At 35.8% G+C, this 17235-nt stretch overlaps 1 protein-coding gene across 4 annotated transcripts in view; it reads left to right on the plus strand.

Annotated features, from left to right (window-relative positions):
- LOC123542149 (tropomodulin-like) overlaps positions 1-17235 on the plus strand; it is a 44547-nt gene that overhangs the window by 13085 nt on the left and 14227 nt on the right. For 2 of the 4 annotated variants that reach the window (XM_045327821.2, XM_045327820.2), the window contains exons 2-7: positions 6869-7021; positions 8042-8198; positions 12144-12278; positions 15341-15427; positions 16188-16318; positions 16695-16802. In XM_045327821.2, the coding sequence (XP_045183756.2) occupies positions 6890-7021; positions 8042-8198; positions 12144-12278; positions 15341-15427; positions 16188-16318; positions 16695-16802 (750 nt within the window). In that variant the 5' untranslated portion in view covers positions 6869-6889. Of the gene's footprint in view, positions 1-6105; positions 6130-6868; positions 7022-8041; positions 8199-12143; positions 12279-15340; positions 15428-16187; positions 16319-16694; positions 16803-17235 lie in introns of those variants that run through there. The other 2 variants (XM_045327822.2, XM_045327824.2) reach the window with 2 other exon arrangements.

A 17235-nucleotide genomic window follows, 5' to 3' on the forward strand; every position in this document is an offset into this window, starting at 1 on the left:
TTACAATTGTTTTGCAAATTTGTAAGCATTCATGTGTATTTCGGAAAAAAAAAAACATACAGAAGTTACATAAAATTTAATACCCAAAACTATTATGTTTAAAATTTCAATTTTTTTCTCAAGTGAGAAAATTTTCGATGACATTTTCCCATTATAACTGATGTTGATGGCATTCCCAAATTGATAAAGAAGGCCTGGATAATTTGGCAGTATACAATAAGACACTAGGTGATAAAGGCTGCTGCAAAATAATGGTTTAAAGTTACCTTCTAAAGATCATATTTCCCCTGTACAAAAGAATTATTTAACTCTTATCATGCTGGACGCGATTGATTCTACCTTTGGGACCTTGAAAAGTATTTTTGTTAGCCACTTGCTTTGTGAAAAGAATCAATTCTAAGAAGAAATAGAAGATCAATGATTTATAATAAGAGATTTTGAAAAGAAATTATGGGATTTGGTATGGTATGTACCATTATCAGTGCTGGGATACTTTGATCAGTTATCTCCCTTTCATAGATATACTCTATTAAAGTAAGTAGGTCCTTTCATTTGGATTACTCTGTTGTTACCGCTATGTTATTTGTAACAATATGATGTAAATGAAGCTAAGTTATTGATCATTTTGACTGTTGATTTAAAAATGTCTTCAACTACATATTCTATAAACACTCAAGTGTCTAATTTTGACATTCTAGACATTTAATCTAACAAAAATGCAAGATATCTCATACCTTAGAACTGAGATATTTCATAGGCAAAACAGCGATAGAAGTCAGAGGATTCAAAATGACGGAACCTACTTAAAATTTTTATATCCTTGACATTATCCAATAAGGGATACAATTTGAAACTAATACCCCAGTCACACATACGGCGCGGGTAGCTACTGACAGAAACGTAGTAATCTGTATCGATCCGTACCTGAGCCGTACCTCAGAGTAGTCATTCGTATTAATCCGTACCAAAACGTGGTCACAACGTATTCAAAACTTATTCCAAACTTGCAAGTTTCTCCAACTTTTGAACATGCACAAAAGTTTGAGCAAACCGTAGCCATTTGAACGCGACTTTAGTCCAACTTGGCTGAATCTTATTCAAACGTAGTTAAACGTACTTAAACGTAGTTAATCGTGCTATTACGTACCTCGCCGTAGCTGAACGTAGTTATCCGAGGCTGCTTGTACTTAAGCAAAGTTCAATGTAGTTTACCGCAGACCCGTCCATGCGCTGGGTAAGTTGCAAGGCGCAGTAAAACGTAATTCAACGTAGTACCTCGTACCTATTCGTACTTATTCGTGTCCTGTATTGTTTTGTAAAATGTTTCCTGTTTCTCACCATTTTTACCGTACTAAGACGTACTGCTCCGTAGTTATACACCCACAGACTAATCCTATCCGCACCGTACCTCAACGCACGGACATATCCGTATGTGTGACTATAGCTTCAATGTCCCTCATTAAAGAGACAGCATTTTGTCAATTACATAAAGCACACATTCCACTAACTTGTTTAAACTAAGTTTTCAAGACTTGGTTTAAAAAAAAATAGTCCTTGAACAAGTTAAAAAAAGGTAGTTGAAAAGTTGTGAAAAGTATTTCAATTTTGTTTTATGTTCTGTAGAAACCATGGTATTAAAATTGACAAAAAAGTTGCCATATTGGTAGGATATTTTCTTTCTGCTGGAGAAAGTTTCAAAAACTGTCATGAAAATTAACTATTACAAGAATATTGAGTTTAACTTACGTTTTCTATTCAGTAAATAATAACTAAATCAATGAGAAATAATGACGGAAACCTTTATTAGGTAATCGTGCATTTATGTTAGAGCAATATAGAACTTAAGGTACAATACCATTGCTGTATAGACAAATTGACATAGGTCAAATTATCATATCAGAACTATACCCCAAAGTTACCAATAAAACATCTGTTTATATACCTGTAATAACAATCATCCTCCAGGTAGTTTCTTCTTACTGCTGTAGATTGATGTCATGTTACTATAAATAGACACACACTGATAAGCCAAGCCAGACAATCTCAGTAACACATCTTGAAGACATTAATGCTATATTGTAAGTAAAACATTGTGACTATACCACATTGAGGATAATAATTTCTTAGTGCTAGGATATTATACTATTCAGTGAATACTTTCTCCTTTCAGCTGAAGGTTTGTCTTATTTTTGTTTAATAGAGTTATTCAGTATAAGGTAAATTTTCTTGTACTTACAAGTCAATACCGTAAAATCATTAATTTTGTGGGTGTAAATTTCATGGATTTAGTGGCTATTTCATTGGGATATATGAACTCATGGATTTCAACTTTTGAATGTAAAATTGATTGGAATTTTACTTGTGTGTTGGGATTAAATTTTGCAGAATGACTGAGCCACGAGATTCACAAATACTAGTTCCCCAAACAATTATACTGATTTCAAAGTAAAAGCCAGTACACAGGATGGTAATATTAAACATACCAGGCCATAAAAGTGGTGTGTCACAAATTTTTATAGAAAAGGAATGCTTATAATATGAATATAAGTATTGCACTTGTATCAAGTGGCCGGATTTTATGTCTGTATTTATTACAAATGATGTTGCACCTTGGTATGAAATAATAACCTCCAGTACTGAGCAGTATTTTTTTATGCCCCCGAAGGGAGGCATATATTTTTTGAACTGTCTGTCGGTCTGTCCGCAATTTTCGTGTCCGGTCCATATCTTTGTCATCCATGGATGGATTTTCAAGTAACTTGGCATGAATATGTACCACAGTAAGACGACGTGTCGCGCGCAAGACCCAGGTCCATAGCTCAAAGGTCAAGGTCAGACTTAGACGTTAAAGGTCATTTTTCATGATAGTGCATTGATGGGCGCGTCCGGTCCATATCTTTGTCATCCATGGATTGATTTTCAAGTAACTATGCATAAATGTGTGGCACAGTAAGACGACGTGTCGCGCGCAAGACCCAGTTCTGTAGCTCAAAGGTCAAGGTCACACTTAGACGTTAAAGGTCATATTTCATGGTAGTGCATTGATGGGCGTGTCCGGTCCATATCTTTGTTATTCATGCATGGATTTTAAAATTATTGGGCATGAATGTGTACCACAGTAAGACGACATGTCGCGCACAAGACCCAGGTCCGTAGCTCAAAAGTCAAGGTCACACTTAGGCGTTAAAGGTCATATTTCATGATAGTGCAATGATGGGCATGTCCGTTCTATATCTTTGTCATTCATGCATGGATTTTAAAATAACTACGCATGAATGTGTGGCACAGTAAGACGACATGTCGCGCGCAAGACCCAGGTCCGTAGGTCAAAGGTCCTAAACTCTAACATCGGCCATAACTATTCATTCAAAGTGCCATCGGGGGCATGTGTCATCCTATGGAGACAGCTTTTGTTTAAAAAGGAGTTTTTAACTCGGCAAATCTAATTCTGAAACAGGTCAGCAGAACTTTTAGCCCTTACCCTGCCTAATTTCTATAATGAACTTGTCCATCTGTCAGTTTGGACAGTACCGGTACTAGCAACTGTAAAAAGGGGTGCTTATCAAAAAAGATACTGACTGAATAGCTAACAGTGCAGATCTTGATCAGACTGTACAGATGTGCAGGCTGATCATGATCTACACTGGCAGCAAAGGCTGAATCAATTATGTCCAACATGATATAAGTTAATTTTCAAAATTTGAAAAAGGGTAAAAAGATTAATTTGATAATTTGTCACTTTAAAAAGGTATATTGTCATATTAAAGAGAAAAGCAACATCTAATGACCTGGATATTAAATTCATGATAGCCTGTAACAGGAACGTGAACAGTTAGGAGCAAAAAGCAAACAGATCATTCATGTAGAAAGTTTAAAGAGCTGGAAGATAGTAGATTTTTTTCAGAATATGGTACATAATGGAAGATAGTAGATTTTTTTCAGAATATGGTACATAATTCCCATGAATACAAATCCCATCTTTATAAAGGCAATTAAAAAAAAATTAAAAACAGCCCAAAAAAAACAACAACAACTAAAAAGACTAAAGCAGCTAAAAAGATAAATTTAAATAAAGTATCGTAATTAATGGATTGAATAACTCTAACCTTCCTACAACTTCAGTAAATGTTATTCCTATTCTGCCTCTGTACAGTCTGTTCATGATCTGCACTGTTCGCTTTTCAGTCAGTATAGTTTTGGTAAGCACCCCATTTAACAGTTAATGGTACTGTCCAAATATGGAAGATGGACAAGTTCATTTTAGAAATTTAGCAGGGTAGGCATATATAAGAGTCTCTGTATATGAGATGGGCCGAACTTTGAGGGGAAAGGCTGTTTTCAAGGGCAGATAAGTCTCTTTCAGTACTGGTGACCTATGACTTTTATTGCCTATCTTTGTTTCTTAGATGATTGTCCATCAGTGTCCAAGGTTTGAAGAAATTCTGTTGTTGTAAAATTTCACCCATCTCATATACAGAGACCCTAGCATACGCCTTTAATAAGTAATTAGTTCAATCATATTAAATTATAAACAAATTCATTATCAAACTTGCTCTACTGTCACATATGTATAAAACAGTATTTCTTACATTTTGCTTGATCTATTTTCCCCATTTTATTGATATTTTATTCTAGGCAGCTGGCAGTTTATTAATACTTCATACCTTATCAACAACTGGTATTATGGTTGGCAATTTTCACTCTGATATAAGTAGCACTTCTTTTTATTGTGAGAATAATTGTGAAATAAATAACATCTCACTTAGAAAAGAAGATAACTGTTTTGTAAACAATGGTACACAAGATACACTATAAGTACCGCACAGTATTATGACATTTTTATTTTTAGCAACATGTAAATAAACAATCTGTACCTAGTACACTCTTTTAAAACAAAAGATATAGGAATAAGTTCAATAGTTGGCTTGATGGCACAGTAGGTTGTGTGGATAGACATGTAATCATTTTGTAGTGATAGTTTTGACAGTTCCTTGCATCCGTCCAATTTTGATTTGATTTTGCATTTCAATTTACATACTTTTGTGTAAGTTTGTTTTTCTCTGGTTTCTAATTCATTCACGAAAGATTCAAAAATGTTAGATCATATTAAAGATGAAGCGTATTTAAACATAATTACGTGTTAACCGTGACGTATAAGTTTGTGAACAAGTTAGTACTAGATTAACCAGCTCATGCTGTTTTCGTTGAATCGTATAGAAAAAAAAAGAAATTAAATACAATTTTCCTTCCTTGTATTGTACTTCATCTAGGGCGTTTAGATTATGCTCTAAAAATACCTTACAGTAGAATCTGCCTAAGCAGCCACCTGTATTAATCAGTCACTTGCCTAAAGCAACCAGTTAGCTTACTTCCCAAATTGACAGTTTGTTCTAATTTAAACTTGTCTTAAGCAGTAGCAGCAGCACCCCCTCCCCCACACCCCTTCTGCCAAAGTGTGTCTCTCCCTTACTGCACTGCTTATTACAGGTTTTACTGTAAGTATCAAGTTACTGCATGATCTTTTTTTCTGAGGTTAGTGGAGACACTACCTGTTTGTAAAAGAAAGCCTGTTGTAATAGCTCAATAGGGACAATGCAGATCTATGGATTATGGAGTTATAGGTTAGATTCCAGACCAGGGTGTATGTTGTCTGTGTTTGAAATAATTTGTCAAATTCTCCTCAGATTCATGTGGAGAAGTTTGCAGTTAATTGCAAAGAACACTGGTGTAGAATTCAGGACACTAACACTGGTTTCGTGAACTGCTTGCAGAACTTTACATATCAAAAACAACAACAACAAAAACAAAACAGAAAGATGTATGTGAAAAAGTGTTATATAAACCTTTTGCTGTCAAGTATATGCATAAGGCATATAATGCAAACAAATTATTGTAAAATAATATTGCACCTAAAGTTTTTGTCATTATCACGTTTAGGATGGGTTTAAGTAACCAAATATTATTTGTACATAGAATTAAATAAGATCAAAATGATGGTTCATTGCCTGGCAAAAATAGCATTTGACTTCATTGCATATCTTTGAATATAGAAGGTTTTATCGTACAATTTATAGTCCAAGAGTAGATAGTGGTGTTTAGCTATTGTAGGTATTATGAATGAAGTTTATGGTATGTATTTAATAATTTTCTGATAATAATTTTATAATATTTATCTTGACACTTAGCTTTATTTATTCAGAATATTTTGGTATTAAAATGACTGTTTAAACAGTTTAGGATATACATTAAATAGCAATAATGTCAAACAAATGATTTATGCTCTAGCCTGTTGGCAGCAAGTGGTTCTGCCTTTGCGACTAGTGCAGACCCAGGTCATCCTGCACATCCGTGCAGGTCTGCATGATCATGGTCTGCACTGTTCGCCATTCAGTCAGTAAATTTCAGTGAACACCCCTTCGAATAATAAATTGTACTGCCCAGATGGAATGATGGAGCAGTCAATTTTAAAAACTTAGCAGGGTAAAAGTTATGCAGTAGATTGTAAAGAAGCAGGGAAATCTGGAATAGAATTTTCCTTGGTAATGTACATAAGTTTTATCAAAGTGGTTAAGGGTTGAAAAGGTATAAAAGTTGTCATAAATAAACATATAATAAACATTTTACTGTAGAATTATTAATATTCATACGGCCTCCCATAGCATAGTGGTAGAGCACCCGCTTCTAGTGGAGGACGTGGTAGCTTCGATCCCTGGCCATGTCATACCAAAGACGTAAAAAAAAATGGTACTTAGTCTAGCAGCTTCCTTGATTGGTGCTCAGTATTAAGAGGATAGTGCTAGGACTTGTCAGCCTGATGCTAATATTTCGTTATTGCCATGTTTGTTAGATCATTTTCCTTTTCTTTCAGCGTGAATAGGTGTTGATCAAGATGTCTGACGCAGAATTTTTGAAGATGGCAACCAACAAGGATGTTGATATTGACCTTGACAACATAGATGAGCTGTTGGCTCAGCTGACGGCTGAAGAAATAGATGAACTAAATGGAGATTTCGATCCTGATGTAAGTTCTGAATAAACAATTGAGTTTCTTATCCTTTAGCCTGCTGGCGGCAAGTGATCCTGCCTTTGCGACCAGTGCAGACGAAGATCAGCCGGCACATCCGTGCAGTCTGACCATGGTCTGCACTGTTCACCATTCAGTCTTTTAACAGTTAATGGTACTGTCCAAATTGAAAGATGGACCAGTTCATTATAGAAATTTAGCAGGGTAAGGGTTAAACAAATGAGTTTCTTAAGCAAGCCACTGTGGTCAGCTGACCATGAATAAGGGTTAACCTCTGTGATTCCAAGCCCATTTGGAATGCCATGTGAGGAAGATGTCCAGCTGACTTGCTGAAGGTTGTTAGTTCTACCCAGGTGTCTGGCTTTACCTGAAATGATGCTAAAAGGAACACCCAGGGGACCCCGTCATTAGGCCAGTTGACCTTCTTTTATGTTTATTTGTATAACCTCCCTGAAACCCCAAAACCCCAACCCCCATAAAAAATAGATTTCAAGAAACTTGTTATGCATGGTAAAATGCATTTGATTTTCTAAAACTTTATCTCAGTTTCATTATTTCTGGAATTGGCGAGCTGGCTTATTAAAAGTTGGCAGTTCTGTCTAGGTATCTGCCAGTACCTTAGATAGTGAGTGTGTGGTATCATTCTGAGATCACCCGCTGTCATAAAAAGCTGGATTGTCACCATTTTACCTAACTTTTATTAGTGTGATTTAAAAATGAAAAACTGAGTGACCAAAAACTGCAGTGAAAACATCGCTGATTATAATATTAACCCTTATCGTACTGGACACGATTGATTCTGCCTTTGCGACCAGTGTAGATCATGATCAGCCTGCACATCCATGCAGTGTGATCAAGATCTGCACTGTTCACTATTCAGTCAGTATCTTTTTGGTAACACCCCTTTTAACGGTTAATAGTACTGTCCAAATTGAAAGATGGACAAGTTCATTATAGAAAATTAGCAGGGTTAAAATAAGCAGAAGCAGTGTATAAAGTGCTGTGTAATTTTTTCAGAACTCCTTCCTTCCACCGTCAGAGCGTATGAAATCTCAGACACTGAAGGACCCTACAGGACCATTTAGTCGCAAGAAGTTGCTAGCTTTCCTCGAGAAGAAAGCAAAGGAGGAAAAGGACTGGGAAAATGTGACACAGTATGTCAAGAAGGCACCAGGTATGCTATTCAACTGTGATATGACTAATATACAGAGCACTCTCTTTAGAGCGAACACTGCTGTGAATGCTTAAATACATTTGTTGTACAATGATTGTTGCCTCGGATATGGGAGAGGTTAATTTTGTAAGAATTTTGTTACAAAATACAGAAAAATCCTCTTTTCTACAGAGGTGTCATCTAGAGAGGTATACTGTATTTCAAGGGTATTCAGGGATGTGGATTAGGGAACAGGTGATAATTCTTTGTCAGTAGAAAGAAAAAACGTGGAGAAGATGGCAGTTACTGTAAAAATGTGTAATTTTGTGGCTATCCAATTTTGTGGTTTTGTAAAAAATGACTATATAAAAAGGGGACATGAATTTGAGGATTTCAAATTTTAAAGATAAGATAAACCTAATCAGATTTTTTTCTTGATTTTCATGAAAATTGGTCCCTACGAATTCTTAAGAATATTTTTAAGATTCGTTGTACTTGCAGAGAACAAACCTGTTAGTACTGGTCCATAATTCAAGAACATTTCTTTTATTAACTGCCATCCATTATATAAATGAAATGGGGCTCCCAAAACAAACAGATACTAGCTGATTTTTTGGGTACAGAATAATGTTTCTTGAGTGCATTGTGAAAAGCGTACTTAAAGAGGTGTGGAACTGTCAAGTTTCATTTATGATTTCAAGTTAATGAGTGGCTGAAAGGTGGGGTTTGCACTAGGCTACTTGGTTACTGGCTGTCTATATTTTTTAACGTGGCAGATTTGTTAGATCCAGAGGTGGAGGATCAGATCCAGCAAAGTACAAAGGCATAAATACCTTTTGTATGGCATTTAAATTAGATTTAGTTACTTTTAAAAGCAATTTTGCCTTGCCTGTAGCGTGAACTAATATAATATTTATGTTCTAGAGACTGGAGTTGCCAGTACAGTCTAGTTAAACAATACTGAAAATAAAGGGAAGTGGTGGTCTGGTGGATAAGATTTTGGCTGCTCAAACCAGGGGTCCTGGGTTCTAGCCCCACCTGGGTCACAACCACACCTTATATGACACCAGTACAGATTTTTCTAAACTTAAAATTTAAACATGTGCACTCAGACTCATTGTTCCATTTTACAACCAGAACTAGGGGCAAACTGCTCCTAACCTAGGATCTTAGACCTGCCCCAGTGTAAGGACTACATACTTTTATTCAGAAATTAATGTTCTGTTCTAAAATTAGATTTAAAAAAAAAAGTCAGTGTTTTCGCCTGCAAAAGCCTTTTATCTTATGGGAAGGGGGATTTACTGCAGTTTACATTTCAGTCTAAGGATATTGGCAAAAAGATTTAGTGTTTTGTTTGTCATCCACGGGGTGTTAATAAAAGTTCATAGTCATTATGTAAACAATTATGTCAAGTATATAAGGGATGATGAATAGTTACCGACTGTGAGAAATTAGATATATATCATTACATCCCTTGTAGGTAATTACAACTTTCCTTTGATGTGATAGTATGATGCATTTTCTTGTGAAATAGACTGTAGAAATATATTAACCCTTACCCTGCTAAATTTCTAAAATGGACTGGTCCATCATTCAATCTGGGCAGTACCATTTATTATGTTAAGGGGTGTTCACTGAAAATTTACTGACTGAATAGCGAACAGTGCAGACCATGATCAGATCTTGGTCTGCATTGGTTGCAAAGGCAGAATCACTTGCCGCCAGCAGGCTAAGGGTTAAATTGACATGAAATATGTAAATCTAAATTCATCTTAATTGATAACAATTATTTTACGAGTCAAGTACAAGTTTGATTATAAATGAATATTATTGAATTGTGTTTGTTATTGAAAGTAAGCAAAATCTGTTTGAAAAAAAAACACACTTAATAGTATAACTTGGTATGGTATGTGAGCATGATCATGTTTGACAATGAATGGCATGTGATACAGTAGAACCAATATTGCTTTAAAGTTGTTTACAAGCCTTTTTGCTTGATTTGACATAATGATATAATAATTATTATTATGATGGTTAATAATACACATATTTCTTCTGTTGCAGCAGATGTTGAGATAACTGGCTTTTAGGTTCAGTAATTTTGTTCTAAAACCTTCTTCAATTAGATTTTATCAACATAGTGTACTCATTTGTATGTTAAATAATGGTAGATGTTTTATTGGTTTAAAATGCAGTTTTGAACCATTATTGAAGTCACAAAGGAGCTCTTTTCGTCAAATCTTTCACTGTTTCGATGAGATCACAAAATTGAAATTACCGAGACAACACATTCTTTACTAGTTTCAACATTTATGTCTTCAACATTTCAGTTAATAATATGATGAAAAACTTGTTTTTATTTATCTACAATGTATTCTATCTATTTGGTTATGATTTAAAAAAAAATAATGTGTGTCTTGCATTGAAAATGAGTAAAAAAACAAGTGAAAACAGTCATTCAATCTTTGTAAAAATGCAATGCTATTGTAGAATGAAAAGTTTGTTCTTCATCAAATAGGTGACAGTTTTTATCATATTTCAGGATGCTTAGTTTTCATAAAATGAAAATGTGAAAGTGTCACTTTTAAAAATTGTCTCAAGTCTGAAGTGTTTGTAAAAAGGTGTCACAGCAGGATATCATAAAACTCCTCTGGTTCTTGAAAGTTTAACTGAGCCGCACCATGAGAAAATCAACGAAGTGGTTTTGCGACCAGCATGGATCCAGACCAGCCTGGGCATCCTCACAGTCTGGTCAGGATCCGTGCTGTTCACTTCTAAAGCCTATTGCAATTTGAAAAACCGTTTGCGAATAGCATGGATCCTGACCAGACTGCGCGGATCTGCAGGCTCGTCTGGATTCATGCTGATCGCAAATACACTATGTTGGTTTTCTCATGGTGCGGCTCAATTATGATTTTACCTACATGTTAGTATATTCCAAGAAAGAAGCATGCTGATACTATGTGAAATATGTTTAAACTTACATCAAACAACTTCAGGTCAAGCATACGTGAATTATGTTACTTCTGTATCAATATATTTTGCAGCAGTCCACTTGTTACAATATGCATGTTACGATAGTTAAAATGCAGTATGAGCATTTTGAAAATTTAGCTGTGTTTGCTAGTTACTTTACTCATGTGACTGTTATGTTACTCATTTGACTATTATGTTACTCATGTGACTATTTCAGTACTTATGTGACATTATGCTGACAGCTGTATATATACTATATGAGATCATTATGTGAACAAAACTTGCATGACTGTTAAGTTCTGTAGCATCTATGAATGTGTGTCATTGTGAAGAACATTGTTAATAGTGTTAGGTCATAAGACTGTGTTTTCCAGACTTTTTTTGTCTGAAAATTTAACCCATCTGTTATCCAAAAAAGATGTTTTTCCCCATTTTTAGAAGAAAATCCTGTGAAAAATAAAAGTGAATAAATGATTTTTTTTTTCAGTTTCAAACCAAAAGTTTCAGTGCATATTTAAATTATACCTTGTAGAACAGAAGACAAGCTTTTAAGTCATTTTCTTCAGGAGTACAACATACTGTGACAGAAATTATATGCAATACAGTTTAAATTTTTCCTTAATTTAGTCCTCAGGAGGGAATTTTCCACTACTAATAGGCCTGGCACCATTCCTCTAGCACTGAAAACAAATATTGTAACGAAGAAGTAGCAAGAATGTTGCATTACCTATGTTACATTATGGGCTTTATGTTACCTCTTTACGTTACCTATATAATTTACATTACCAGTGTGCTTTACTTTACCTGTTTGATTTACATTACCTGAGTGTGTGATTTACATTACCTGAGTGTGTGATTTACATTACCTGTATATTATGCTACCTGCTATGCTGTGTTACCCGAGTGACATTATATTTCGATCACTGCATTACCCTGCATTTTGTGCATGCCCCCTCACACTAACACTTGCAAGTCTCTACATTTCTACAGGAGAGTCAAACGATGTTTCAGAAAAACCATGGAAACCAAAGGAGGTAAAGAAGACAAAAGAAGAAGAGGCAATTGATACTGAATGGGACGATATTCTTACACAGGCAACAGAAGATGAACTCGTAGATTTAGCGGGTAATAATTTGTTTTCATTGAAGATTTATTGTTCTTTGAAATAATTATGTCTGCCCTCCCCCCTCTGGGGGAGACATATTGTTTTTGCCCTGTCCGTCCGTCCGTCACACTTCATTTCCGAGCAATAACTGGAGAACCATTTGACCTAGAACTTTCAAACTTCATAGGGTTGTAGGGCTGCTAGAGTAGACGACCCCTATTGTTTTTGGGGTCACTCCATTGAAGGTCAAGGTCAAAGGGGCCTGAACATTGAAAACCATTTCCGATCAATAACTTGAGAACCACTTGTCCCAGAATGTTGAAACTTCATAGGATGATTGGTCATGAAGAGTAGATGACCCCTATTGATTTTGGGGTCACTCTGTCAAAGGTCAAGGTCACAGGGGCCTGAACATTGAAAACCATTTCCAATCAATAACTAGAGAACCACTTGACCCAGAATGTTGAAACTTCATAGGATGATTGGTCATGAAGAGTAGATGACTCCTATTGTTTTGGGGGTCACTCCATCAAAGGTCAAGGTCACAGGGGCCTGAACATTGAAAACCATTTCCGATCAATAACTAGAGAACCACTTGACCCAGAATGTTGAAACTTCATAGGATGATTGGTCATATAGAGTAGATGACCCCTATTGTTTTTGGGGTCACTCATCAAAGGTCAAGGTCACAGGGGCCAAACATTGAAAACCATTTCGGATCAATAACTTGAGTACCACTTGACCCAGAATGTTGAAACTTCATAGGATGATTGTACATGCAAAGTAGATGACCCCTATTGATTTTGGAGTCACTCCGTTAAAGGTCAAGGTCACAGGGGCCTGAACATTGAAAACCATTTCCAGTCAGTAACTTGAGAACCATTCAACCCAGAATGTTGGAACTTCATAGGATGATTGTTCATGCAGAATAAATTACCCCTGTCGTTTTTTGGGTCACTCTGTTAAAGGTCAAGGTCACAGGGGCCTGAACATTGATAACAATTTCCGATCAATAACTTCAGAACCTCTTGATCCAGATCGTTGAAACTTCATAGGATGATCGAACATGCAGAGTAGATGACCCCTATCGATTTTGGGGTCACTCTGTTAGAGGTCAAGGTCACAGGGGCCTGAACATGGAAAACAATTTCCGATCAATAACTTGAAAACCACTTGACCCAGAATGTTGAAACTTCATAGGATGATTGAACATGCAGAGTAGATGATCCCTATTGATTTTGGGGTCAGTCTATTAAAGATCAAGGTCACAGGGGCCTGGTTATGTAAAATCATTTCTGGAGAATAACTTGAGAACCACTTGACCTAGAATGTTGAAACTTAATAGGATGATTGGACATGCAGAGTAGATGACCCCTATTTATTTTAAGGTCACTTGATCAAAGGTCAAGGTCACAGGAGCCTGAACATGGAAAACAATTTCTGATCAATAACTTGAGAACCACTTGACCCAGAATGTTTTAACTTCATAGGATGATTGGACATGCAGAGTAGATGACCCCTATTTATTTTGAGGTCACTTGATCAAAGGTCAAGGTCACAGGAACCTGAACAGTGACTTGAGAACCACTAGGCCAATAGTGTTGAAATTTAGCGGGATGACTGGACATGCCAAGTAGATGATCCCTATTGCAGCCAACCATCAGTGTCTCTTTGACTTTTGCTCCTGACCCCTATTGACTTCTTGCCTATAGGACTTTGCATTGGGGGAGACATGTGCTTTTTTACAAAAGCATTTTCTAGTTATTTCTAGTACAGACATTTTTATGTCTGACTCGGTCATGAGTATAGGGCTTACATTTTGAAGATTGATTTTGAATCCTTTGCCCCTCACAGAATGTGGGTTCAAGCTTCACTCAGGGTATTTAATTATACATGTGAGGAAGCCATCTGGCTGTCTTACGGAAGGTCGGTGGTTCTACCCAGGTGCCCGCCCGTGATGAAATAATGCACAGAAGGGCACTGGGGGTCTTCCTCTACTGTTAAAAGCTGGAAAGTCGCCATATGACCTATTCATAAATGGTGTTGGTGCAGCGTTAAATATAACTAAATTGAAACAATACATGCGAATAACCAACATAAATTATCAAGTTACTGACATTTACGTTGGACTACTTTACTCTATGTTGTTTGCGCACTAGTTCTATGCAAAGTTTATAAGGTCATTAATACATTAGTTTTTAAAAACATGGCAGAGCCACCACTGTATAGGAGGCATACAAACTTAAACCGGATATGTATATGGGAATTATTAAGGTCTGTTGACAGTTTTTCTGGTAACGAAGTGCAGAAAAATAGATCTGAATTATTGTATATGAATTTTTCATGAACAGAGCTATACAAGAATAGAATCACACATATATTCAGTAAGGACAGAACTACATGTGAATTCATAGCGAACAGAGCTACACGCATGAATTGATGGTGAACTGAGCTACACACAAATTCAATATGAACTGAGGAGCTACACACAAAGTTGGCAGGAACAGAGCTGTACATGAATTCAAAACAAAAAGAGCTAAACACATATTCAAAATATTCACAAATATTAATCAGCATTTTCACTATCGAGAAACCAACTTTGACACAAATTCTTAACAAAGGCAATGTAGGTGTAATGCTGTGTATCATATTGTAAAGAAAAAGCAGGGTTTTTTCTAGCTTTTTTGGGAACATAGCCTATACCCCCAAAATTTGGAATTTTGACGCGTAAATGCAGTTCCAAATTGGGAAATATTTAGTCCCATAGGATATAGTAAGGATGTGTTTAAGCACTTTCTCATACACTTGTTTTACATTTTACAACCTCTTTAACATACTGCCATTACAAAATTGTCCATAATTTGGTCAGTGTTTGTGCAATTTTGATGAAATTTTTTCAGGATGTAGATTGGGAATTTTTGCACTCATTTTGGAAAAAAACATACGTTTTGGCATTGGGAATATAGCCGAATGACGGCTATAAAAACGGCCGAAAAAAACCCTGAAAAGTGATTGAGAAGACTACCCAATCTACAGCTAGTGTAAAAAATTCAGATCTTAATATGTTTGAATTCTGTTTCAGCTGTGCTTGGTTTTCATGGTATGTTGAATCAGACACAGTTCTACGCTTCCGAACGCGATGAGAAACTTGAAAGTGGAGGTTTCACAGGTAAATTAGGGTATCTTCTCTCGGCCAATGGTACTACAAGTATATTTGTATTGTGTAATGTGCTCAAGGTTTATATATGTTATAAGAGGGAGTGTTTGTAAATTGTAAGCATCAGTGAGTCAAAACAGAATGTACAGATAGTCTTTGAAGGGTCAACTCATAATGACTTCATATATAAAGTGGTTGCCACATTTTTTTTTACTACAAACATAAAATATATTAAAATCTATTTACCATAATTGTTTTCTAATAAGTTTGTCAAAAGTTTTAGTAATATGAAGTCCAGGAAAATTATTCACCCATTGAAATTAATAATTTTACAGCAAAATAAAAACACCTATGTGTATATCAGACCACATAATTTAGACTGTGAAATTCTTAATATTCAGTGGAGATGGGGAGGGTAATTTTCATTGATTTTTGCATAAGTCTTTAAACTAGATCCCAGAAGGAGAGCACAGATCTACAGATCACAGGGTAGTGAGTTCGAGCCTTGGGTGAGGCATATGTTCTCCATGACGATTTGATAAATTTTAAAGACATTCTGTCTTTCTGGTATCATTTGTCTTCCACCTCTGATTCATGTTGGAAAGTTGGCAGTTACTTGCAGAGAACAGGTTTGTACTGGTACGGAATCCAGGAACACTGGTTAGGTTAGGTAACTGCCCGCTGTTACATAACTGAAATACTGTTGAAAAACAGCGTTAAACCCCCCAAAAAAACAAAAGGCCTGGCTGTATGGTAAATTTGTATACTTAAGGTATGGCAAAGTCCGAGGTACTAAAGGTTATCCCCTTCGAACCACCAAACCAGACAGATGTAGAGGACAGCATCAAAAGGATCAAAGACAATGACTCCAGCCTGAAACATCTTAACCTCAATAACATAAAGGTAGGAAAATATAACTAGTTTGATAAATTTTATGATGATAGAACTGATGTGTTTTTAGCTGGAAACATTTTAACCTGAATAGAATTCATATGCTTCTAGTTTGGAATGTTTTGACCTTGTTAACATAAAGGTAGGAAAAAGATCTGCATTAGATTTTCTGAGTCATATGTTGCTTTTAAGAAAATCGCTATTCTTTCTTTGTAGAATATTTCCCATAAAAGAATCTTTCGTTGTAGAATATTTCCCATGAAAAATTCTTTCTTTATAGAATATTTCCCATGAAAGATTCTTTCTTTGTAGAATATTTTGTAGAATATTTCCCATGAAAGATTATTTCTTTGTAAAATATTTCCCATGAAAGATTCTTTCTTTATAGAATATTTCCCATGAAAGATTGGAAGCTGTATGTGAAGGCCTGAAGACCAATACAAATCTAGAAATCCTTGAAATGGCCAGTGTTGCTATGACAGACAGGGTTGCCAAGGTAACAACAATGGTTTTTTTATTTTCCTGAATTCTTATTAAGCCAGCTCAGTAGGGGTTAAGTGCACATGGAAGTTAAAAGTTTGGCAATGGATTCTTTTTAGCTAGCTCTGTATGGTTTAAATATGTTCTAGAGTTACAAGCTTGGCAATGAATTCTTTTCTATTTTGAGGGGATATGAATTTGTGGATTTTGACTGTTTAACCATTACCCTGCAAAATTTTTAAATGAACTGGTCCATCATTAAATTTTGGCAGTACCATTAACTTTTAAAAGGGGTGCATATCAAAAATATACTGACTGAATGGCAAACAGTGCAAATTATGATCTGACTGCACAGATGTGCAGGCTGATCATGATCTGCACTGATCGCAAAGGCAAAATCACTTGCCACCAGCGGGCTAAAGGTTAAACATGAATGTTTTGTTCATTTG

The sequence above is a fragment of the Mercenaria mercenaria genome, chromosome 19 (genome assembly GCF_021730395.1).
Source record: "Mercenaria mercenaria strain notata chromosome 19, MADL_Memer_1, whole genome shotgun sequence".
Classification (NCBI taxonomy): domain Eukaryota; kingdom Metazoa; phylum Mollusca; class Bivalvia; order Venerida; family Veneridae; genus Mercenaria; species Mercenaria mercenaria.